The sequence below is a fragment of the Alligator mississippiensis genome, chromosome 1, assembly GCF_030867095.1.
Source record: "Alligator mississippiensis isolate rAllMis1 chromosome 1, rAllMis1, whole genome shotgun sequence".
In the NCBI taxonomy this organism is placed as follows: Eukaryota; Metazoa; Chordata; order Crocodylia; family Alligatoridae; genus Alligator; species Alligator mississippiensis.
Window position 1 is genome coordinate 36589069 of NC_081824.1, and position 24839 is coordinate 36613907.

The 24839-nt window shown below is 46.9% G+C and overlaps 1 protein-coding gene across 6 annotated transcripts in view; it reads left to right on the top strand.

Moving 5' to 3' along the window:
* The window catches only part of EIPR1 (EARP complex and GARP complex interacting protein 1), a 208321-nt gene that overhangs the window by 153985 nt on the left and 29497 nt on the right, over positions 1 to 24839 (top strand). For all 6 annotated transcript variants that reach the window (XM_019492701.2, XM_059729931.1, XM_006265517.4 and 3 more), the window contains one exon: positions 17751 to 17887. In XM_019492701.2, the coding sequence (XP_019348246.1) occupies positions 17751 to 17887 (137 nt within the window). The remainder of the gene's footprint in view (positions 1 to 17750; positions 17888 to 24839) is intronic.

The following is a 24839-nucleotide window of genomic DNA, read 5'->3' on the forward strand; positions in this document are numbered from 1 at the left end:
GGACTCGAGGCCTATGGGGTTCCTACAAGTCCTTTTCACCGGCTGCTGATGGGAAGCAAGGACCCTCAGCGGAAGCACGTCCTGTCTTTTCGGAGGCAGATCTTTATTCTCCTCAAGGAGGGCCCCCAGTCTCTACCTCGCTCCCTGAGCCTCACGCTCGAGGGTCGGAGGTATATTATCTATTTGTCTGTGGGAGAGACTACATGTTTCAAATGTGGTGGCTCCTCCCACCTGGCTGCTCAGTGTCCTCAGGGCAAGGCAGCCGGACCATCGCCACCTGCGGCAGCGCTGAGAGACGGCGCGTCGACTTCTGGAGCACACGGCAGGCCCATGGAGGCAGGGAGCTCTTCCTCCCAGGCTCCTTCCACCCCTACTCCATCTCAGGAGATTGGGGGCTCTGGTGTGAAACGTCCAGTGGAGAGGCTGGTGCTACTACCCAGGCCCCATCGCCACTTCCCCCATCTGTGGCGCCCCCTGCCCTCAGTGCGGGAGCCCCACCGGCTGGGGGGGCGGGGCAGTCTGGCCCATCCCCAGCACAGGGGCAGCTGCCCACTACCACCAAGAAGAAGAATAAGGAGGACAAAGAGAGGAAGATGAAGGGGGCCTCTCAGGACACCCCATCCCTGTCAGGACCCTCCTCGGCCAGTGCCGAGGAACCCCCCACTAGAGAGCCTGGCCCCACCCCGGCTGCCATACCACCCACCCTGTTGGATGTAGCCATTGGCGGGGCAGACTTGGCGGAGGGGAAGGGGGCTTCAGGGGTCCCTCTCCCCTCGCCTGTCCCCCAGCCTCCGGAGTCAGGCGGCGGTGGAGATGGTGGTGAATGCTTCTCTTCTGGTGGCCTGGCCTCGGGGGTGGCGGGAGAGTCTGCTACCCCCTTGGTCATGCCCCAGCCTGGCGGATCAGATGGAGAGGTTGGCGAGATGGAGGCCCAGCTCACTGAGTCTCGCAAGAGGCGTCGTGAGCGGGATGGTCTCTCCCCCGCCAAGAAGACAGGGAATGCCCTCGTGGAGCCAGTCCTTGACTCGGACGACGAGAGGCGGCTGATGTGCCTAGACATCGAGGGTGTTGACGCTGCAGTTGCGGGCGAGCTCCCGCCGGGGGTGCGGACTCGCCGCTCTTTCTTAGGCAACATCCACCCCAAGCTGGCGGAGCCCCCCTGGGTCCCTCCTGACTACGGGGGACTCCTGTCCTTGTTGAAGTTAACTAAGGGGCAGAAGAACGTAGCGGGATGCATCACTCAGTGGTGCGCAGACCCCAAAGTGTTTGTTTAGGGTGCCAGGGCAGCTTCCAAGCTCATGCAGCAGGATCTGGGCACACGCCAGATGGCCTACCGTTTGGAGAAGCTTGCCCAGATGGTGAGAGTTGAGTGGGACCTGGGAGGGTCCCTCGACTAGAGTAGGGCACAGTAGGCCTTCCTTAACCTGTCTGTACTGCCTTGCTCTGCTCTTGGGTGTTCATTCTTCCACCCGTACCTTGCTTTGCTCTTCCTTTCCCACACCCACTTCCATGGCAGCCACAACCATTGTTACCTTCAACATCAACGGCTGTCGAGACTCAGTGAAGCGCGAGGCCATCCTGGAGCTCCTGTGACAGAAGAGGCTGGCCGTCGCCTTCCTTCAAGAGACACACTCTGACAGATTCAACCAGGCGGCCTAGTGGGCTGCCTGGCGAGGACAGGTGTTCCTGAGCCATGGCACCAACCTCAGCGCTGGGGTCGCGACTCTCTTATCACCGCAGCTGCAGCTTGACGCGGTGGTGCCGCGGGAGGTCATCCCCGGCCGCCTGCTGACCATCCGTGTCACCCTCGCACAACACCGCCTGCTGCTCATCAACGTCTGCGCGCCTTCCGATGGTCAGGAGAGGGTCGTTTTCTTTGAGACCTTGGCTGCCCTCCTGCGCGATGCTAGTAAGGATGATGACCTGCTCCTCCTCGGTGGGAATGGGATTTCAACTGCACCACTGCCCCGCACCTCAACCTCACAGGGCCTGAGCCCCATCTGCCCTCCACTCGCAAGCTGCAATCTGCCTTGGAGGGGGCAGACCTCATGGACATCTGGCGAGCCCTGCATCCTGATACACCTGGGCCAGGATGGGTGCCGGTGGTGTCACCATGGCTCGCCTCGACCGCCTTTGTCACCAGGCACCACCTGCCACTCCTGCACAGCAGCCACATTGCTCCCTCGGGTCTGTCAGATCATGGCCTAGCCTTCAGTGACCTGAGCCTGCCGGGGAGAGCCTGTGCACAGGCACCTTATTGGTGTTTCAACGTCAGCCTGCTTCAGGGCTCTTATTTCCGGGACTGCTTTGCCCACTTTTGGAGGAGGTGGGAGGCTGCGAGATCGAGCCACTCCTCCTGGAAGCTGTGGTGGGATGTGGGCAAGGTACAGATCCGAGCCTTTTGCTAGCAGTACACCCAGCTGGCCACGAACGAGAAGTGCCAACGTATCCGGGAGTTGGAGGAGGACGTGGCAGAGCTCGAGGCTGCTCTGCTGGCCGCTGGCAGCGACGCAGCACTGAGCGAGAGCCTCCGGTTCCGTAGGAAATGTCCGCGTGACTTGGCGGAGAGCGCGGCCCGCGGCGCGAGGATCTGCGCCCGTTGCCAGGAGCTGGCGGAAACTGACGCCCCGACCTGCTTCTTTTTCAACCTGGAGTGGCGGAGGGCAGCGAGCAAAGTCTTAGACCATCTCAAGGCTCCTGAGGGCCGGGTAATTACAGAGCCTGACGAAATACGCGAACGTGCCGTCGCCTTCTATCGTGACCTGTTTGCGGCCGAGCCGTCGTGCCCCGAGGCCACGCGGGAACTCCACGAGGGCTTGCCGTGTCTCGATGCCCTGGAGGCTGGAGAGCTTGAGCGGGACTTGTCCCTGGAAGAGCTGGCGGCCGCCACGGCCAATCTCGCCTCCGGCAAGGTCCCGGGCCTCGATGGCTTGCCTGCCGAGTTTTACAAGACCTTCTGGCCTCTCCTCGGCCCTAGCCTCCTGCGCGTTTTCCAGGAGAGCCTCGCTGACAAGATCTTGCCGATCAGCTGCCGCCAAGCGGTGCTGACCCTGCTGCCCAAGAAGGGAGACCTCGGCTATATGAAGAACTGGCGACCGGTCTCCCTGCTGTGCGCGGACTGTAAGATTCTGGCCAAAGCGCTGGCCACCCGCCTCCACGCAGTCATGGCCTCTCTCACCGGGCCCGAGCAGAGCTACTGCGTGCCGGGCAGGACCATTCATGACAACCTGTTCCTGCTGCGTGACCTTCTCACGGCTAGCGAGCTCTTTGGCCTCGACATCGGCCTCATCTCTCTAGACCAGGAGAAGGCCTTTGACCGCGTGGGCCATGCCTATCTCTTCCGAACTCTGGAGGCCTTTGGTTTTGGGCCCGTCTTCATCGGGGCCCTCCAGGTCTTGTACCAAGACATTTCCAGCCTGCTCAAGGTGAACGGTGTGCTTTGTGCTCCGTTCCCCGCACGTAGGGGCATTCGTCAGGGGTGTCCGCTGTCGGGCATGCTCTACGCCCTGGCCATCGAGCCGCTGCTGCATGTGCTGCGACGTCGCCTGAGTGATGTGGCTGTGCCATTGGCCACGGGCCCGTCCGCTAGGCCTCCCTTTCGGCTGTCGGCATATGCGGATGATGTCACCGTCTTCCTCAACACTCAGGAAGATGTGCGGGCCCTGGCAGATTGCCAGCATGCCTATGAGCGTGCCTCCTCTGCCTGCATTAACTGGGCCAAGAGCGATACTTTGCTGCTTGGCGCATGGACTGGCACGCCCCCCCCCCCGGACTTGCTGCGGGGGCTCACATGGCGCCGCGAGGGCCTCAAGATGTTGGGCGTGTTCCTGGGGCCACCGACCTTCATGGCGCACAACTGGTTCGACCTCGAGGAGGGGGTGGAGGCCCGCCTGCAGCGGTGGTGCTGGCACCTGCCCAGCCTTTCCTACCGGGGGCGTGTCCTTGTCATTAACAACCTGGCGTTAGCGACCTTGTGGCACCGGTGCGCTGTGCTCGACCCCCCACCAGATCTACTGGAGAGACTCCAGCGCAACCTGGTAGACTTCTTCTGGGATGGGCGCCACTGGCTCCCGCGAGCCGTCCTTCACCTGCCTGTCGCTGAGGGGGGCCAGGGTCTGGTTGACCTGGCGAGCAGGGTGGCGGCCTTCTGGCTGCAGGCCCTTCAGCGACTGCTTTACAGCAAGGAGCAGCTGCCATGGCAACAACTGGCGTGCCGGTTCCTACAGAGGGTCGGTGCCCTTGGCTTTGACCGGGAGCTCTTTTTGTTGACACCCACATTCCTGAACTGGGCAGTGCTTCCAGCCTTTTATCGAAGCGTGGTACGAGCCTGGCAGGCCGCCTTCTGCCTCCAGCTTCGAGCCTGGACACTGTGTTTCCCGCAGCTGCTGAGGGAGCCACTGGTGCACAACTCAGCCCTATCGTGCTCCGTGCCAAGCCTGGCCTCTGCCAGCCTCACAGCCACCCTCATCCAGGCGCGTGTCCTCCGCCTGCACCATCTCCTGGACCCCGCTCGGTCAGCCTGGCTCTTGCCCGAGGCGCTGGCCGCACAGCTGGGCGTGCGCTCCGTCCGCACCATGGGTCATCTCCTGCGTGACACCCGCGCCGCCCTCCCGCCGGTGGCGGCGGCTGCCTTGGACGAACATCTCCGGGTGCGCCAGATCCCACAGGCCACGGATGCCGCGAGCGAGGCTTTCCCTTCACTGCTGGTCACCCCGGCTGTGGCTGCGGAGTTGGCCGGTGGGCCGGGCACTCTGTTGCGGCTCCCCATGCCTCCCGATAGCGACACGGGTTGTCCCTTTGCTTCTCTATCGTGTAGAAGCTTGAATGCCTGGGTGGTTTGTGTCCACCATGCTCAGGTGCTGGCGGGCCGCCCCGATACACCGTGGCGACGGCGCCTGGGGCCACCAGCTTCCCCATCGGCCCACCCGGCGTGGCGCACATTGTATAAGCCGCCGACCGCCAAGAAGACTGGCGACCTGCAATGGCGGTTGCTGCACGGCATCCTAGCCACTGGCACATTTGCGTCCCACTTTCACCCAGCCGCTTCGACGGCCTGCCCCTTCTGCCCTGGGGGCGTGGAGGAGGATCTCTTTCACGCCTTCCTGGACTGTCCCCGCCTGTGGCCGCTCTTTGCCACCCTCGAGCCACCGCTGTGGGCGCTGGGCAGGAGCCTCTCAGAGACCACGTACGTATGCTCCTACCTGTACCGGGCGGCTGAGCGGGGTGCCATCTGCCTGGCCAACTTCTTGCTGGGCCAGGCCAAGATGGCCGTCCTCAAGAGCTGCCGTAACCAGCTTGCCGGCACCGGCTCAGACGATGCCCCGCGGCTCTTCGGCCTCCTAGTGCGGGTGCGCCTCTCGCTGGAGTTTGAGCACGCTGTGCTCCGGCGGGGGGTGCCCGCCTTTGAGGCACTCTGGGCCCTTGAGGGAGCGCTGTGCCACGTGGAAGACGGCCGTCTCAAATACGTGCTCTGATGTCTTGACCGGTCTGGGCGACCGGGCGGGCGCGGTGGCAGACTGTGGCTTCCGGCTTGTGCCGTACCCTGGGCCCTCACCAGGCTGCTTTTGTTTATTTTCTCGGGGTGAGATGTTGAAGGTTTTTGTACGTGTACTATGGGACAGGGAAGGGTGGAATTGTTCGTTTCTCGAGGGCTATATATATGGCATGTTCAGGTTGGAAGAAGAGACGTCTTTAAAAGTTCCGACCGTGTAGACGCCCTAGGCGAGTGAAACCGGGTAGCAGTCCCATGAACTCCCTTTAATCAGTCTGGTTCTGAGGCTGAGCGGCGGTCGCCGTCCGTTAGTTGGCGCTTATATATAGCATGTTAGACATGATGTGTATTACTGCGAAGGTGTTTGTCACTGTGTGATGTTCTGAATGTCCTGGAATGGTTTCTCTTTGGTGTGGTTTGATGGTTTTTTGCTTTCTGTACCTGATCTTTTGTGAAATAAAGTTGTTAAAAGTCAAAAAAGTCCTTTCTTCCTTCTTCTTGAAGCACACACACTTTTTAAAGATTTTTATACCCTCAGTTCAGCCGCTTCGAAGCATCCTTAATTGTGTAAATCATTGTCTTTTCTATTGAGAAGGGGTTATCTGGTTTGGAACATCTCAAGAAACGGATTGATAATCAGGAAACACTTAAGATTAGGGAGTAACCAAATACCTGGGAGCCAGCTTGAGATTCCTGTTGATGGCAGATATACTGATGGGATATCTCATGGTTTCTTCAGAAACAATAGATAGCTTGCAGCGTCAGGATTTTGGATTTTTACTTGTTGTGAACCAGTCTCAGCTTAGCATGACCTTTCCAGATTTTACTATAGTCTTTTAACAGACTTAAAGCAATTATTGGGGTGCTCATAACCTTTTGTGGAGAGGACTCCCACCAGTCGTCTCAGGAAAAGTATGACAACACCTGTGATTAGGGCTCCAACGGCCTGGACGTTGTGATGAACCCTTAACCATTGTTCAAATGTTGCCCATACCCCCTCTGACTCGGTCTCTTGCCTCAGCATTCCCTAACCCGGCAACCGAGTTTTAGTCAATCAGGTTTAAATAGGCCTCCCATAGTGGGGCTGGGGAATGTATGGCCCGAGATGTCTATTAAACTTAGAGGTGTGTGTGTGTCTGGGGGGGGAAAGTCCTTAGTAAATCCAGATTAGAACTGGTCTGATAAATGCTGAGCTGGGTGTGTGTGAACATGGGTTGATTAACATTTGGAGCACAGCAGCATGCAGTGCTCCCCTGTTTGTGGTCCCAGAATTCACTGCAGTCTCTGCTTCAGGCTTTCTGTTCTCCATCTCTCATGTAAATGAATGGTCATCTGGTTCCATCTCAGATGCAAATGAGACCTAGGGCAGTTGGTTTAGTCTTGTCGCCCTTATCTTGAGGGTCTTAGGTGTGTCTCTCACTGCATCTTAATCAGTTTCGTTTAGGTAGAGGAGGGGAGGGAGGGGGGTGAGTCCTTTGTGAGTCAGACAGACTGCATCCTGTGCCAGAGTTGCCCAAGAACACACAGCTGAAACGTAACAGGGACCTCTCCTAACAATGGCCAGCAGTTCTGCAATCACATCAGCTAACTCCCTCAGCACCGTCAGGTGCATCCCATCTGGACCCATGGACTTGTATATGCCCAGCTTTTCTATGTAGTCCCTAACCTGTTCTTTTGCCACTGTTGGCTACTCACCTCCTCCCCAAACTGTGCTGCCTGGTGCAGTAGTCTGGGAGCTGACCTTGCCTGTGAAGACTGAGGTGAAAAACATCCTTTTTTACCTTCCTCTCCTATATTTCTACCTACAGTAAAGAAAAAAAGTAGTGATCCTTTTCTAACGTGCACCTGACAATAGCCTTCCAAATCTTTGTCAGCTGTTGCAATGGGTTCTGCTTAGAGTTTTCCAGAAATCTATTTGGTCTCTAACTAATACAGAAAGTAGTTGCCTATTTCCTGAAGATGAGGGCAAATGTGAGACAGAAAACAAAAAATACTTTCTGCTTTAAATATCTCAGTTGGTTTTCTGTTTAATGCAGTGAATGCACTTGTGCCAGATGTTCATCTTTAAGACCACAATATTTTAGGACTTCGTACCCTCCCGTGTCTTATACTTTGTAAAGGAAATAATAATAATAATAAGATGAAGAAGAAAAATCTGTGCAAGCTGGTTCTGTATTTGCATGTCTTATATATTGCATCAAGGCTTCCAATTTTTGGACCCTGTCCTTGGAATTTTCTCTGCTAGAAAGTCCCTCAGAGTTTGTCTATCAACCTGCAGGGCAAGATTCAAGACCTTATTTATTAGCACTTGATTAACTGTTCTTATTTTGTTCTTGTTTTGTGGTTTATTGTCTATAATTAAAGTGCCTAGCTGATGTAGAGATAGGCACTATAGAAGTTAGTAAGATAAATGTTATAAAAATTCATTAAGTGGAAAGAGAGGTCCAAGGGCATTTTTTTTTCGTTCTCCAAGCAAGAATTATTTTCAGATTCCTATTTATTTTGGTTTTTTTTCAAATTATTCCCAAGTGTGAGCTGATGTAATATGCTTCAGATATTTCACAGTTCAAAGCAAAGCCAGTGGTTTTTGCTTTGCCACTTATATAGTTTTCCACAATCTTTATTTTCATATGTTTAGAAAAGTACTTTGTACTTCTTTCTCTGTCTTGTCATTGGGAAAGCTGAGGGACAGAAATTCAGTGATTTGACGAGCTTACACAGGATAGAGTGGAGCAATTTAAATCACCATATTAATCATGATTTAAAATCAAGAAACAGAAACTTTGATCCAAGTTATCATTTTTATTTTATTTTTCACTACAAGTCACTGTTGACCATGTGGGGGCAGGGGGAGTGAGTTTGTTTAGAGTTTTATAAGTAAAGTATGCTGAACAAAAGTAGCGTTCTTCATAATGAGAACTGAATTAATTGTTTTGGGTTATTTAGTTCTTCAAAATTTTAGAGTTAGTACAGCTCATCTTTTCATACCTAGTTTATTAGTAGGTTGATTTTTTTCCTTCCTTTCATTCTTGATTTTATCGGTTTCTAATCAGTTTCTCTACTTTGAGTGAAAATTTCAGTTGATCATTGAATGGGGTTAATTGAATAATTCAGAACAAAGAAAATATGGTCTCTGAAAATGTATGAGAGGCTACTGCTCTCAAAAGATGGTTTAGTACTTTAGCCAACTTTTACTACTAGGCTTTTAGCCGGTGATTATTCAACAGTTAATTGATGCAACTTTCCTTAAAATGTAAGCAGTAAGCACTAGGTCTGTGCAAATAGGCAACTATTCAATTCGGCTGATTTGATTTGGAAAAGATTCGGAGCCGATTCAGAGATTTGGCCATAGGGTATAATGGGGAAATCAATGAAATATCTATAACTTTATTGTTTTTGGCGTGTTTTGGCAAGTTTCATCTGAATCAGCTAAAAACAAAGTTATAGATATTTCATTCATTCCCCATTATAACCTATGGCTGAATCTCTGAATTGATTTGGAAGCTCTGAATCGATTCGGAAAGTCTAAAGCTTCTAGCGATTCAATTTGGATTAATAGATTCTGCCTCTGAATTGTTCGAATCACCTCAGAATCCGAATCACGATCCAAAACTTTGCACAGCCCTAGTAAGCACACATTCCTTCATATAGTTTTAGTTTTATTTTTTATTATTTGACTATATAATATTCAGTTTGAGCTTTGGCCTAGCTTTATCATAATTTTAAATGAAATTTGAACAATTTATTTTTTTTAGAAAGTTATTAATTTTTTTAAATCACCTGTTTTTATCCACCCTGACAGTTTTCCATTATTAAAAAAAGCAAACATCACAAAACTAAGACCTGTTTTTCCCCATTCTGATGCTGTTGCTGCTAGATAATGCTATTGTTGGCCAGTCAACATAAAACTTCTATCAAATTCCATTTGGTTTCAAGACTATATTAGTTTTGCAACTGTAACAGGCTGGCCTTTCAGGACTGGGTCTCAGTGCCGGTCGCCTGCCTGTTCTGGGCTACACTGCTGCCTTACTCGCTTGCCACACCTTGATGAAAATAATATGAATGTTACGTTTAAGGGGGTTACTGCCCATCGCTCAACCTCCTGATAACAAAGGCTTAAGTATACGTTCTGACCTTCCCTTACATGTGTCCAATGCCTCACAGCTGTTTCTGTGTCATCCAGTATTTCCATATTGTCAGTTCCAGTATTTCTGCCACATCTGGTATTTCCATATTATCTCATCTGATATATCTATTTCCCCAGGTCAGTGGTTCTGCTCCTCACTGGGGCCACTCACCTTTACCACTCTCAGCTAAGCTGCTTCATACTCCCAGCCCCTTACTGGGCTGCTGAGGTCTTTCACTCAGTGGGGATCAGGTGGCTGCTGCCATGCCTGGCCCCTACACTGGGCTTAGGCAGCCCTGACACTGGGCTTGCCTGGCCCCACTCCCTTTCAGTGTTGGTAACCCACCCATAGGTGGGGGCTGGGGTTATAATGCACCCCTCCTTGCCTTTTACCAGGGAGGTAACTGGCCTGGCATTTCCTGGGGACTCCCCCACCACAGAGAGTCTCAACCAGGCCACCCTTTCCTGGCAGGGTGGAGTTTCAGATCATGCCCAGAACCAGGAGCCTCCAAACCATCCCTATAGCTCCTGCCCATACCTCCAAGATGTTCCAGGAGTAGTTCAGCCTGATGATGCCTCCCCGCCTGCTCACCACAGACTGCTGCTTTATTCTTTGAGGGCCTGGGTTAAAATGGAGGTTTCTCTGCCCACTTTGCAAATCTCAAAATCCTCCTAGGGTCATGTGCTAGCCTTGATGAGGCTAGCACCCACCTGCTGGCTGCTCCACTGCCAACTAGAAACCTTAAAGTGGCAGGCACTGCAGGTGCCCTGCCAAAGCAACAATCTATTTTATTTTCCAATTATAAGTTTTAGGTAAGTGTTTATATAATGTGTAAGGATAGTATGTATTTGTTTGTGGAGTCTGGCTTCTTGTTTCATATTGGTTTAAGAATAGGATATCTCCCTTCTCTTTTCAGTTCTGCCCTTAACAAGGCAAAACTTTTAGTAAAACATGAAACCTCTAATTCCTTCAAACTTTTTCTCAAAAATGAAACCTTCCTCTTTCTTTGATTATCTGAATCTGAGTCCTGATAAATTGGCCAGATATTTTCACAGTTGAAAACTCTCAAGCCTATCCTTAAAAACTAAGACAGACTCTTTTAAGCTAAAGCTATTTCCTTTCTGTGAAATGCTCCTTTCCCTTAGGACTATTGAAATACGCAAGTCTGTGTGGATCATACAGTGCCCTATAAGTTTCCCAGAACCTTCTTTTTCATCTCTCGGGTCACTATTCTTTTATAGCTTATCATGGTGTTTTTCTTTTATATTTGTTTGTACGCCAGAAAGTTTAAGTCGTGATACAACAAAGTAGATAGGCACATACTTAAGTGCTTAGCCAAAATTGGTCTATAATGTGTTATCCAAGCTCTTTTTAGGTTTCATTTGGTTCTGCATCTTTCTCCTGAAATCTATATGAGGTCTTGCACAACACAGGAATATTATTTCTATTGGTCTTTAATACACTAAAAAACCTCCATCATCCAGTTTATATATAATACATTTGTAAAAATAAGAAAGTAACTTTTGCTACTGTGAGGTGTGGGACTGTGATGCACCCTGACCCCAGACACAGCCTGGTGCACCTTTGAGAGGCACTTCCAGCGTCTTCTCACACCTTGAGGGGTGTCCTTCAACCCTAACCGTCTCTCTGATGTGCTGCTTTACCACTGAGAACCAGCTGAGATGTGCCAGGAACCAACTCCTTGGCCTGTACTATCCATCTCATCCAGGTCTTGCCAGCTCTTAGGGTATTTTTCCAGCTAGAAGAATCACATTTTTGTTCAGTCATGTGCTCAGAAAAGATAGATCCCCCACTTCCTTTGAAGAGACTTGCCTATATGGTCAAATGCTTTGAGGTTACTGTTATCACTGACAATAAGTTTGTTATAAAAGATAACAAGCTCGTTCTTATAAAAACGAGAGCAGACGTAAGAAATCAGGAACCATATGTTGAGGTACAGATAGAGGTATAAGAATGAACAAACACAAGAAAATATTAGAAGAATAATCTGATTTTACTCTCCATCTTAAACCCGACAATGCGGCCTCTACTCAACATGCTAGCTGAGGCACCAAAGCACCTTATGCCCAGAAAGCTTTATATGAATCCTTGCTTTCCTGGCAAAGCTTAAATATGATTTCTTATCTGACTCTTGACAAACATGATCCATTAAGTTTTTGGTTAACTCTTACTTTGCATATAACTCCCTGCTTCCCAAGTATGTACGTTTATCAGACCAGAAGGACTCCCTGATCTAATTATGACCAGGAAAATATTTGCACCCTTTCACATATATCTAAAAGACAGTCTGTCACTTAATTTCCCCACGGTAATAAATGCCATTATTTGGATAGCCTGTTTTCAAGTTATTTTCCTGCTAGGGTCTCTTCTTTTAAGGTTTAAACTCATCTTTGTCTGGAGGAGCTGCCTCATGTGCCTGGATCCTGGTTTTCTCTGATTTAAAAAAAAAAATCCACAATTTTCAGTTTTAAAAAATAAGCCAAAATCCACATTTTCCCATGATAAAAATGAAACACTACTTATATATATTAGTGGTGTTTCATTTTTATCATGGGAAAATGTGGATTTTGGGTTACTTTGATTTAACCCAAAAATTGAAGATTTTTTTTTTTAATCAGAGAAAACCAGGATCCCTACTCATGTGCCTCAGAGCATGTCTGCAAGGGTCTTTGGGCTTGACTATTTAACACCTATGCTAGATCCTAATTTCCAGTGACTGCTCCTTTTAAGACATTTCATTAGGCTTTGACTCTCCCCCAGGTATGAAAAATTCATTGTTTAGGGAGTGTCACCTGAAAATCATTACTATATCATGTAATCTTAGCCCTGTTATAACATATAAGGAATTTACTTTATGTGAAATACCACAATGCATATAAAAATAAGGATGATACAGATGAACGCAGCCTAACCCCACGTATCTGTAAAAAATACACGTCATAGAAGTAAAAAGAAAGCAAGAAAACATATGGCATCCACTGAATACCTCAAAATATTGCACGGTTCATGACAGGAGCTTTGTTTGATGATGTGTGACAATATGGCATCGTTATTCCTTTTTCTGAATCTCACGGATTTCTTCCTCTCAGCTGTTTGTTGTCTTTGAAGGATCAAGAGAATAAATGTTGCACTATGTAAGGCCTTAGTCTACTCCTTATTTAGTCACTACTGGAAATGTAGGGCATTTAGCTCAGCTGTTAATACCTTCTGTTCCTTCTTCTCCAATAGCAATTCTTTCTTCTTCATAAATGGAGAAGGAATAAATGAAGTCAGGAAGGACAACTATCTTCCTCTTTTTGCCTTCAAGCCCAGGGGAAAACGAGGCTATTTTTTAAAATTATATTTGCCTTTCCTGGCAACATATTTGTTTCCCACAAGCTTTTTTTCATGAGTGCATAGGAGGTTTCTTCTGTTCCAGGATTTGACAGAGGGTCAGAGAAGGGGGAGAGAGATTAATTCTTTCAGCTAGTTGCTGCTCATAAAAAACTTTCTTTTTGACTGTGTTGAGTATGTGTGTGTGCGCATGCATGCATACACACAGGCAAGTGTGCATGTTCACAGATGTGCATATGTGCATGCACTGGTTGACATGGTAATGCAATAGGAGGTCTAGAAGTGGGCTTGTGAGCCTTGAAAGGTGAACAAATATTTGTTTCAAATAACTTCTTAAAATGCAAGAAGAGCTGCCATGAATAGGTCTAGAGTCTGACTGTGAACCCTAGAAATGTGTTCTCCCATTTGGGAAAAGATACATTTTACCCACAGGCATTATTTAAGTGTTATGTGGGAAAGACTGGGATGACTTGACAAATCCTGCATGTGCACAGTTCTTTTATCATATTACAAATAGAAATTAAGTGTGGTTCATAGAGATGTCCTACTCCCATCATCCTGTTAAATATCTGAAGGGGTTCTTAGGTAACAAAAAGAACTATGTAACAGTTACAAAGGTTGAAATAAGGCCTCTGTTTTAAAATGTATGCTGAACTGAGAAAAACCTTCCCTAGAGGTGAAAAAGACCTAAACTAATCTGTTTATTGGACATAGGATACTTGGAAGCCAGGGACAATTAATGAAAAGATGATGAAGAAATGTGTGATTTGGTTCACATTTATCCTTCTATTTTCCCTTTATTATCTAACCTTATTTGCTTAAGGCTGGTTAGTGTAACAGGGGGCCTTCTCGGGGCCGATTTTCCTGTGGCCCTCCCACCTGTTTCTGGGCTAGCCGCCTGCTTTCTCATCCACCACACCTTGTTGTTAATTAATTAATTGATGTTAATTAAGCGGAAGGCTGCCCATTTCCTGCCCTGATGCCAGGGGGCCCTATCTGCAGCTCCATTCCTCCCCTACACTGCAGCCCAAGCCTTGCAGATGATACTGGCATTGTCTTGCCTAGGCCCCATTATAGTTCGGCCCCTTGTCCTCGCCGGGCTCTCTGCAGCCCTGTCTCTGTGCCCCTCGGCGTTGGGCCCCCAATGAGGCCTCCTCCTTCCCCAAATAGTCTCACCCAAACCACCGGTGTTATCAGACAGCACGCAAACAAAAGCCAACCACCATGAGCCCCTGGGCTGTAATGTAACACAAAACTCACATCATGCTCTGCCCCTTTAAAAGAGTAAAACACCCTCTCTGAGGCTTGGTGCCTAGTAGGCAAGGATGCCTTATGGGCTCCTGGTGTCCCCTTTGTTCTCAGGGTAGCATATCTACTGGCTACCACATCTCTGGGCCCTTCCTTCCTGGAGGCTCTTTCCCCTTCGACTGCTGGTAGGGAACCAACTGCCTGGTCCCAGCCCTAGGGTTTATATGGGCCTAGGGCCCTGCCTCCCCTAGCCAGCTGACCAGGTGCAGTTGCGGCCAATTCCCTCATTAACTGGTTGTCATGGCAACCTGCACCTGGGTTCTTATCTGGCTCTTTGTGCCCTCTCCCCGGGCAATCTCTTCTTTAAGAGGAGCAGGCACCTTAGTGCCCTGAGACAGTTACCAACTAAATTTAGGGGTTTTTTTAATGATCTGCTCAGGTTTTGTGTATGGATGAGACTAAACCCCGAACATGACATGTAATAAACCTCAAACATGAAATGTATAAACAATTATTTATAGCGGTAGAAATTTTCCACTGCTAGAAATGATTCTGGGAGCGGGAGTAGTACTAATGTTCAGTCTAAAACTGCCCTCTGTTCCCTGCTCCTTGCACCTTTCCAAGACTAGCATGTTAGTAAGTCACTTGCCAAAGATTATCATTCCCATGAAATGGAAGAACTTATAGCTTTTATGTGAGGCAAGAAGGTGGATCTTTCAATAAATCAACTGAATAGATGGGAGAGAAGTTAGACAATCTTCTGAGCACAAGGGGTGCCTATATACATGCAGTGAGGCTGTTCTGACGCACTGTAATTACGCGTTTAAGAGAGCGTGGTAATTACTGTGCTCCAGCAGACTAGCATCACTTGTATTGGCATCCCTGTGCTGGAAAATGATGGCAGGGTGCTTTAACTAAAGCTCATTTGACCAGCTTTAGTTGAAGCGCCCCTGCCGCCATTTTTCAACATGGGGACACTGATACATGTGACACTCTGGGCTCTTTAGTCAAACCAGCTCCCAGAGCCCACTCCGTTCCCAGAGCACGTGTATAAACACCCCAGGTGTCTTTCCTCATGTCAACATCACTCCATACCTCCTTCAGCTTGTTCGACAGTTAAGGCACAGAAAATAGTAGTTAGGATGTAAGCTCTGCCATCCAGAAATTACTAAAGACTTATATGAAATGGATGCATTCCTGTTAACCTGGATCCAGAGAGACCATGGTTATGCAAATCATGGTAATAGACAGAGTATCTACTGCCAGGTTTACTGGACAAGTGATTTTTATTGCTAAGTGGGGTCATCAGTTTTAAGTCATTGTGCTGATTACAAAAAGTGTAAGCTTGTAGCAGTAAACTTTTGATTCATTAGATATCCTTGAGAAAAAAATTCAATGAATTAGTAAAAAGCTTTCCTTTTACTGAATTTGCTGGGAAACCATTCTCTAATGACCTTTATATGCTAAGTAGGATTTCCATTCTGAATGTTATTCCACTCTGAATGCTATAAAAGTGTGAACTTTTTTTATGGAAGATGACACTTATTGAAATCTGAGGATTTTCTAAGATTTGTCTAAAAAGTTGATTTTTAACCTATTGTGCTGAACAAACTTCAATTCCTAAGTAAGTTCTGGATTAACAGCACTGCAGACAAATATTGTTCATTTAACCACATAGTTGAACAGTTCAACTATGGTTGTTTAGACTTCTCTATATTACCTTGTTTCAGAATATGAAAACTTGGCCTCAAGGAAATGCCTTTTCATACTTAGTTCTTCCTTAAATCTGCTTAAATCTGCCTTAAAAATGCTTAGATCTGAATAACAGGATTCAGTGATTTTTTTTTTTTCTGAGAATGTGTTATTGAGATATCATGTTGGTAGGTCCACTTGAAGTAACAAGGTAGGTAAAAATATACGAGCATAATGGTATGTATGCTATGTTTCAGGTGGAAATATAATAAGATGAAGTTGAGTGATAGAAATTTGGACTGAAAATTTGGCAAAAAATTGTAAACCCTGAAAGCTTATAGCATGTATAATATAAAATTCTAGAGAATGCACTGGGGCATTTGTGGGGCAATGAGCAAAATGACCAAATAAGTCTCTTCCATCTTTAATTTCCTTACTTAATCATATGGAAATTGGTTTAGACTTCTGTGTCATCTTTATCCCACTACTTCCTTCCAGTTCTTGATTTTTACACTGTCCCTATTTCTATAATTTTTAAATATTTGTAACAAAGGTTGGAATGACTCATTAAGTTTACCAATAGTATTGCACTGTGGGTTTAATCAAAACTGACATACCTGTGACCATTCAATTTCTTTAACTTATAGCAGCAACAACAACAAAATATGGAAGAAAAATAATACAAAAGATTAAGTGCAAGCCTAATCTGATAATCATGTGCACCTCTGTATTTAGAAAATGTTTATGCTGTAATTCAGCCAGAAGCATGTCTTCATTAGGGCACTTAAGGTTAATAGTTTAGAAGCCAGGTACAGTTTTCCAATGTCTGAAATGCTTGTATTAGTTGAGGTGCATATGTTTTTAAACTCAGTTACAAAGTATGTTTCATATTGTTTAAAAATGTGAGAAGCATATACACGGGTATAAATTCTTCGGCTTCTAGGACTTTCACGTTGAAATGTTTTATCATCTTTTGTATAAACAATAGTCATAGGCCAGTGGTACTCAATTTCTGGCTTATGGGGCCTTGCCACCTGCTTCCCAGGGTTTCCCATCGGTCTAGAAATGTGATGGTAGGGGAGCAATGACAGTGTTCCAAAGCCTTGGCAAGTAACATTACTACCACACCACTGCTGCCAAACTTCTAGACCCCTAGCATGGTCCTGTAGGTCAGAAGATGTGACCCCATGTGCCAGATCACATCAGCATATGTGGTTGCTCCGGAAATGGATCCTGACATGCAGTCAGGGCTGTGTATTGGGCCAGATTCAACATCTGGGACCAGAGCTGTGCACCAGATTGCAACTCTGCAGATTGTCCCTGTGCCATCACCTGGCCCACAAGGCCAAAATGTTGATCACCAGTGACATGGGCTAATGGGCTAAGACTTCTAGAAGGTCTGCCATCTTAATTTGTTACCCACTGGTGCTTTGGGTTCATTCTTGGAGACAAAGGAAACAAGCCTACACTGAGTAATGTATACAGTGTAAATTGTACCCTGTTCCATGAAACTGAATGGATGTTTTATATTTGTCCTTTTTGCCATATTCAGTCCGAGTACTTCCATATTACCTTTGTGAAGTTGTAACAAGTTATCTGAAGAATTTAATTTTCTTCATATTGTGTAGGCTGCAAAACAAACTTGGAATTTTTTAAGGTGTGATGGTGTAGAGTGGTATATGTGCTTTTCTTTTTCTCTTTCTTTTCTTCTCCTAGAACCTATGTCCTACATTCTGGTGTCTACAGCAATAGGTCAGCATGCAGTTTTTTTCTATGTTGGGATTAGTTCTATTTTAGCACTACATGTAAATACCACATTTTTTTCCCCAAATATACAGCTCTCTAATTCTGCTGCATTGGAAGGGAAAGGGCAGTTAAAATTTACTTCTGGACGATGGAGCCCACATCACAATTGCACACAAGTTGCAACAGCCAATGACACTACTATTCGAGGATGGGATACACGAAGCATGAGGTAATGAAAAAATGCTCCTTTGGTCTTAAAGAGGTATTTTTTATTTAAAGTTTGATGTTAAAAGTTGAAAATAATATGGTTACGTAGTTAATAAATGGGTTTGGATTGCATAATATAATAATGCAATAATAACATAATATAATAAGTAAAATATAACAATAACATAATATAATTCGTAACTTTTAATAAAAAAGTTTTCTTTTTTTTCTAAGCACCTAATCTGACTTGCATATTGAGTTATTGAGGAACTATGCAGTGACTGCAATTTGTTGGTTCAGTACACAGTCTAGGCATTACTTAAGCTGAACTGCTCTGTAATTAAACTTGAAAATCAGTATTTAAATCAAACTGCCTGAACTAATGGTTGCTTCCTTACTGCATTATTTAAAGGTGATTTAAATCTTTAGATATAAGCTAAAGTTATATTTTTATGATTTTAATAATGATAGTATCTAAGATTCTAACATGCTAGTTTTACATAATCCTGGATTTATTAAAAACAAAAGTATGACCAAAGACAAATAAAACCTTTCAAATATACCAAATAAGGGACTTCTTTCCTGCTAGATTGTGATTTTGATAAGCGAAGGAGTGATGTTGTGCACATCTGTTGCTATGACTACAGAAACCCATGCAAGCTTTTTTAAGATACACTTTATCCCCTTAGCACACAGTAATTTATCACTAAACTGAGAAGACGGATGTGTTGCAATAACTTCTGTTGCCTTTAAGGGGGATGACTTTAAATCTAGTTCTTAACTCCTACAAGCTCTGGAGTGTAGCAATAAATCCACATGTTTTCCAATCATGTAGTTTTCTGCCAAAAAGGCTTTTTTAATTTCATAAATGAAAGCTAAAAATACATATATAATTACTGAAAGCCATTTCTTCTTGTACTTGGAACATCTGGTTTGCCACACCAATTGTTCATTCTGTAGGAGGACATGTAACAATCTAACTTCATATTTCCATTAAATACTGTCTTTAATAAAGTATGCAGGAGGCATGCTAAAGGACAAAATAAAAGAGTTTTTAAGTTCCTCTCTTGTTTTATGTGATGCTTCCATTTTAGCATGTTATGTACACATTTTGAATGCAAAGCCTATGGCGCAGGTCTTATTTGATCTCTAAGACATTTAAGTTGTCATCGTCACTAGACCCCAAACTGTGCATTTCTTCTCAGGAATGTGCCCCGTTTCCCAGGATGGTGCACCCAAGAAGCCAATCTTATTTCACCACATTAAGCTTCAGCTAGAATATTGTATGCACTCCTGGGCTTTATATTTAAGAAAGGATGTAGAGAAACTGGAGAGAATCCAGAGGTGAACAACAAAGGTGATAAAGTGGTTGGAATGTAAACTATAGAGGGAAAAGTGGGGGGAATTATATATGTTTAGTCTGTAGAAAAGGAAATTTAAAAGAAGATATGATATTTGAAAGGATGCCATAAGAAGAGGGAAAAATATCGTGCTCCTTTGCCACCGAATGGCAAGGCACAAAGCAGTGATTAAATCTCAGGGAAAAAAACCCATAACCACAGTACAATGGAACAAGCTGACTGGAATCGTCACTGAAATTTTTCAAGAAGCTGGAGCAGGGATGGCAGTTATTTGGGTGGAGGGCCACTTAATGAGTTTTGGTGTGCTCTTGAGAGCTTCTCTTGCACTTGCTGTCTCACTCTTTGTCCCCCCTCACTCCCACCCTCCATCCCCACCCCACCTAGACCTGCAGCACATCCCAATCCCCACCCTGCCCAGAACCTGCTGGCCATGCCTACAGCTTATGCCAGCACCTGCCAGTTATGTGCCGGCATCAGCGGTGGATACAGCTAGCAGGTTCCAGATGGGAATTGGGGCATCTGCCCAGCTCCACAGCTGATTCTGATGCATCAGTGCTGGGTAGAAGCTGTCCCGCCTGCCTCCTTCCGCCCCACCGCTGTGCAGCAGAAACAGCCCCACCCTCCCAGCACCATGTAGCAGCTGGAGCCACCAGCTATCTGTGGGCTGGGTCCTGTGAATTTTGTGGCTGCCCACCCACAGGCCAAATACAAGCAGTTGGCAGACCAGATTTGGCCTGTGGGCTGTGTTTTATCTGCCCTTGAGCTAGAGCGATATTGGTTTGAACAGTGGTTTTCAGCCTTTTAAAACTCAAGGCAGTACTTGGTAACTTTTTGGAATGTAGTGGCTAATTCTAAATGCTAATTTATTTCATACAGTGCTTAACTTCTTGCACCCTGTGGCACCCTTAAAAGGGTTTCATGGGGTGGCAGGGCAGACAGCAGTAGGCAGGGGTGCCCCTGAGAGCTGAGTAGAAGGTAGTGCATAGTGGTTGCAGTGGCAGGGCAGATTGGAGAGCGTGGGGGAGGGTTATTAGATCCCTGAAGGAGGCAGCTGTCCCTGCAGAAGACAATATCTGCTGGTACAGACTGGTGCCAGGCAAGGGTGGCAGGAGCAGAAGCCTTCTGTGCCCTACTCTCTCCTCAGTTTGTCCACTCCCTGCCACCAGTCTGTACCTAAGAAGATACCCAACACAGCCCCTATTGCTACTACTGTTTCTCTGGGGACTTGAATGCCAAACCATTCCCTGTGACCCTTCCCATCAGTTCTGGGAGCATGCGAGGAGCTAGAGAAAGGGCCTGGCTGAAAAAGCTCAGACCCCTGTTCTTACCATGGGAACAGCACAGCACAGGGGCTATGGGGTGGGCAGGAGCTGTACTTTTCAGTTTAGCTTGTTCTCTGTCTCCTTCCATGCAACCACAGCTGGTGGGAGAGGGCCATGTGGGGTGCTGCCAGAAAGTTGGGGCAGGTACAAGGTGTGTCCTGTATGTGCAGGAGCCACTCTTACGTCTCATAGAGACTGGGTACCATGGCATCCTATAAAGGATCTTGCAGCACCTTGGTTGAGAGTCACTCATCTGGAATGATTTAGAAATAGCACATTCTGCATCTTCATAGTGAGTTAGACTGGGTGACACGATTTAACTTCAAACAGTTTGATTCTGTGATGTGTATCTCCCAAAGTGATCCTGTTCTGTTTGGCACATTGGGAAAAGGGGAGAGCTACCTCAGCACCCAATCATATCAGGATCTAGCTCCCTCAGAAGGGAGACTCCTTGGACTGAGCTAGATCCCAAAAGGATGAGAGGTCTGCCTAGATCAGTGTACCTAACTGAAAAGCAGTAGCATTGACTTCATTGGGCTAGGGAGCAGAGTGGGGTGGGGAAGAAGAAGATCCACTCACTTTTTGCTCAATAGTTTAGTGGTTTTGGCACTTGTCCAGGAAGTGAAGGATCTGTGTGTTAGGTCCCACTCAACCAGAGAGGGTCGATCCCACATCTCTCGCTTCCAGGGAGAGTGTCTGAGCTAGCAGGATATTGGCTGGACAGCCTGAGAGCACTCCCCATCCTTCCTGTTGAAGAAGAACCACTTGATGGAATGCAGTACAAGTTGTGAGGTCATAAGGAGATCATGCCAGAGGGAGTCTGACTCTACCTTAAAAAAGTAGACATTTCCTGGGGCAAAGAGGCTATAGCTTCTGTTCCCTATGGTGTTTATGGAGCTTACTAAATCATTATTTGGCACAAAATGCTTAAGCCTCATTGCAGTGTGGGCCAGAACACAAGGCTCTCCATCTATCCCTTGCAAGAGGGTACCCACCTCCCTGAGCTAGAGGGGCAACCTCCTGTCTGACTTAGTGATGCTTAGAACCCAGGTCTCCCACTTCCTTGGGAAATGTCCTATTCACAAGGCTATTTACCAAATAGGAGGAGACATCCTGTTCTACTGAACTGCATGTATGATCTCAATATCAGTCAGTTGGTTAGCATAACTTTTCTCAAAATAATTGGGAATTTGTATGGGTTTTTTGTAGCTCTCCAATGGGATGGGTTTGAAATGGAGCTTAGATAGAGGTAAACATCTAGAGGACCATTCTGTATCACTTCTGAGCATGCAAAATTGGCCAAGTTCAGTCACTTAATTGTCTTTCCACTGGAGACCTGAATGGAGATGCATAATTAATCTAGACATCTTAGAGTTTTTGTGGCTGCTGATGGGAGTGGAATAAGTTTGAGTTCAGTGATTTGGGAGCCTACAAGCTGAATAAGTCTCACTTACATGTCTTGGAAGTAGACTTGGCTTATGTTTTTAAGAAGGAAAGTATGTGAGTAGGATGCTTTATGTGCACATAGTGGGCACATCCCATGAGCGTGCATGTGTGGCTTCTGGTGCTGCAAGCCAGTTTTGATCCTGGAGTCAAATACAGTAGTGTGGCACATGTGGCTACAGCATGTGCTGCCAGAAGTGGAATCTGGCTGACCAGGCTCCAAGCGGCTGGCTTGATGCTATTGCTACCCCAGCACCCCAGGTAAGGCTGTTGGAGCCAGCTCAGGTGCTGGCCCCACCCTCCCCTACCACACATGGGGAAATTTGCCACACGTAAGAGTGCGTGTGCATGGGCGTCCTCCAGGAACAAATAGCAGTGGCACAAATATGTGCCCTTGCTATTTATCCCTCAGGGAACGTGCACTCCTGCATGTGCATGCTCATGGACGTGCCCAGTGATTTCAAGTTTCATGTAGTAACCAAGGTTAGATCTAATGGAGGGTGGGGGGTTGGTATTTAATTCCTCTTCAATTCCTCCTCCACTCCTGCTGTCAGTGAAAGCCAAGGACCTGATCCTGCTGGAGCTGAGCTGCTCTGTTCCTCTTCCTGAGCTGGGCGGGCAGTTAGCAGCCCTTGCCAAATTAGCCCAATCCTCCTAGAGCTGGGAGGATCCTCCCTGCCCTGTTCCTGAGCTGGGCAGGGAGCCAGCAACACCTGTTACCTCCTGCCAGTCTCAGAACCTAAGGGCCCAATCCTGACTGCACCCTCTTTTCCAAAATCCTAGGTCCATTGTTGGCAGTTAATCTACTGGAAAATGTTTCTAAGCAGGGCATTTAATGAGTTACCTTAATACATGCCAAACAGATATTTAAGGTGTTAACAAATAGTGGTTGCAAGGAAATGCAACATAATGGTTTACAAATCAACTCACCACCACTCAGATTAGTTTGAAGTGCGTTGGGCTTTAGCCAATGAATTGTTTGTGCTTGAGCTAAAACTGTACTATAATATATCTAAAAAGATATGTGTCTGAATGATAAAGTGAATGAGCAGAGCTGGCTGTATGACCTATTCATGTTTTACCTGTGTATGAAAATGATGCACACTGACTGCTTGTGGTACAGTTGGTGTCTAGTATTGTTGAATCAATTGCTCAAATCCTAGTTAACCACAGCTCTTAGATTTCCACAAGGTGCATCAGACACATCTATCCTGCTGAGCGTAGGGGACTGAACTGCACGCTAGGTTTCATGTCCATTTAAGATATCAAATTGTGCAGGGGACTCCATAGACATGTGAAGCTTTTGGACTCGGGAGCAGAGCTGCATAACTGGTTTGGTGAAAGCAGGCAGGTTTTTAACAGTCAGCTTGCTCATATTAGGTCAGTACAGAGGTAGAAGTTACAGCTATGGAAGTAGATCAACTCAACAATAATTAAGGAGGAAAGGATTAGGAGCAGGGACCCAAGAACTGAATCTTGAGACACCAATAGAGCAAGAAGTGGAGGAAGAAATAAAAAAGAAGTGGCTAAACTAGAAGCATTAGAGTACAGGTCTACAGCCCTAGGGTGAATAGAGGATATTACTGAAAGTGGCGGAAAAATCAAAATAGGGAAAAAAAAAAAAAGGCCCTTAGAGCTAAGCCACAAAGAGATTCTTAGGAACCTTAATGAGACCAGTTTATAAAGCTGAGAAGGTAGAAACAGGAAGACAGTGGAAGGAAGAAGATGGAGCCAAACTTTAAAACATGTGCAGTCAAGGAAAAGTGTTTTAAGGATTCCTGACATGCTCAGAAGACATGGAATCAAATAGGAGAGGGAATGAGAAGTCATATTTGGAAAGAAGAAGGATCAGGGAATCAGTAGTAAACTAGAAGTCAATAGAAAGAGAGAAACATCAGAAAGAGAGGGAGTAAAAATGGTGATGCATAAAGACAATGAGACTGAGATTTTGTATGAAATCCTGACATTCTTGAAAAAAAACTGCTAAGTTGCTGAGCAGAATGGAACAAAGGAAGATAGGAGAGCTTAGAATGGAAAAAATTTTGAGATTTCAAAAATACTCCTGTTCTGCCTCTGGATGAAATAGAAAGCTTCTCCCATTTTTCAAGAAAATGCTGACACACACCAAGACCCCAAAGTAGCCAATAGACCAGTAATTAAGGCACTTACCTGTAGGGTGACCACCTTTTCCAAATTGGAAGGTAGGACACATGCCTGCCTTGCTACCCCCCTTTTCCCCGCTTCCCCCGTTGTCACATCGTCAGCTTGGCTAGACCAGAGCCACATGGGGTAGGGGCAAGGGCAAATGCATGCTGCCCACTGCAGGCTCAGGACTCCCTGTCCTGCTGCCCATCCCTGGGATCCCTATGCCAGCTGCATGTCCATGTCTGCCCGGCAGCAATGGGAAGCACAACTGCATTCTGTCACTGCTCCAGCTGCTGCCAGATGGGCAGGGTGTGTGTCGCTATGGCATTGTGGGGCTCCTGGGGAAAGGGCAGCAGGGCGAGGAACCCCAGGGCTACAGCAGGCAGCCTGCATCCTTGCTTCCACCCTGTGCACAGATCTCAGGGGGCACATGCCTTCACCCCAGGGGCGAACACGCACCAGTGGAGAGCTGCTGTTCCCCATACCTCCTGGATGAACCACCCATGGCTCTGTCCCACTCCCTACCCCAGTCCTGGGGCCCCATGCACTGCCCTGGCTGGCCATCACCCTCAGCCCCTACCCCACTCCTTCCCTTACTGTGCCCCTCCCATTCCCCCTTCACCCCCCATAGACTTACCTGTAGGGTACTGCTCTCCAGGCTGCCAGGCTCTTTCCTGGCCACGTGCATGTGCAGGTGCGCAGA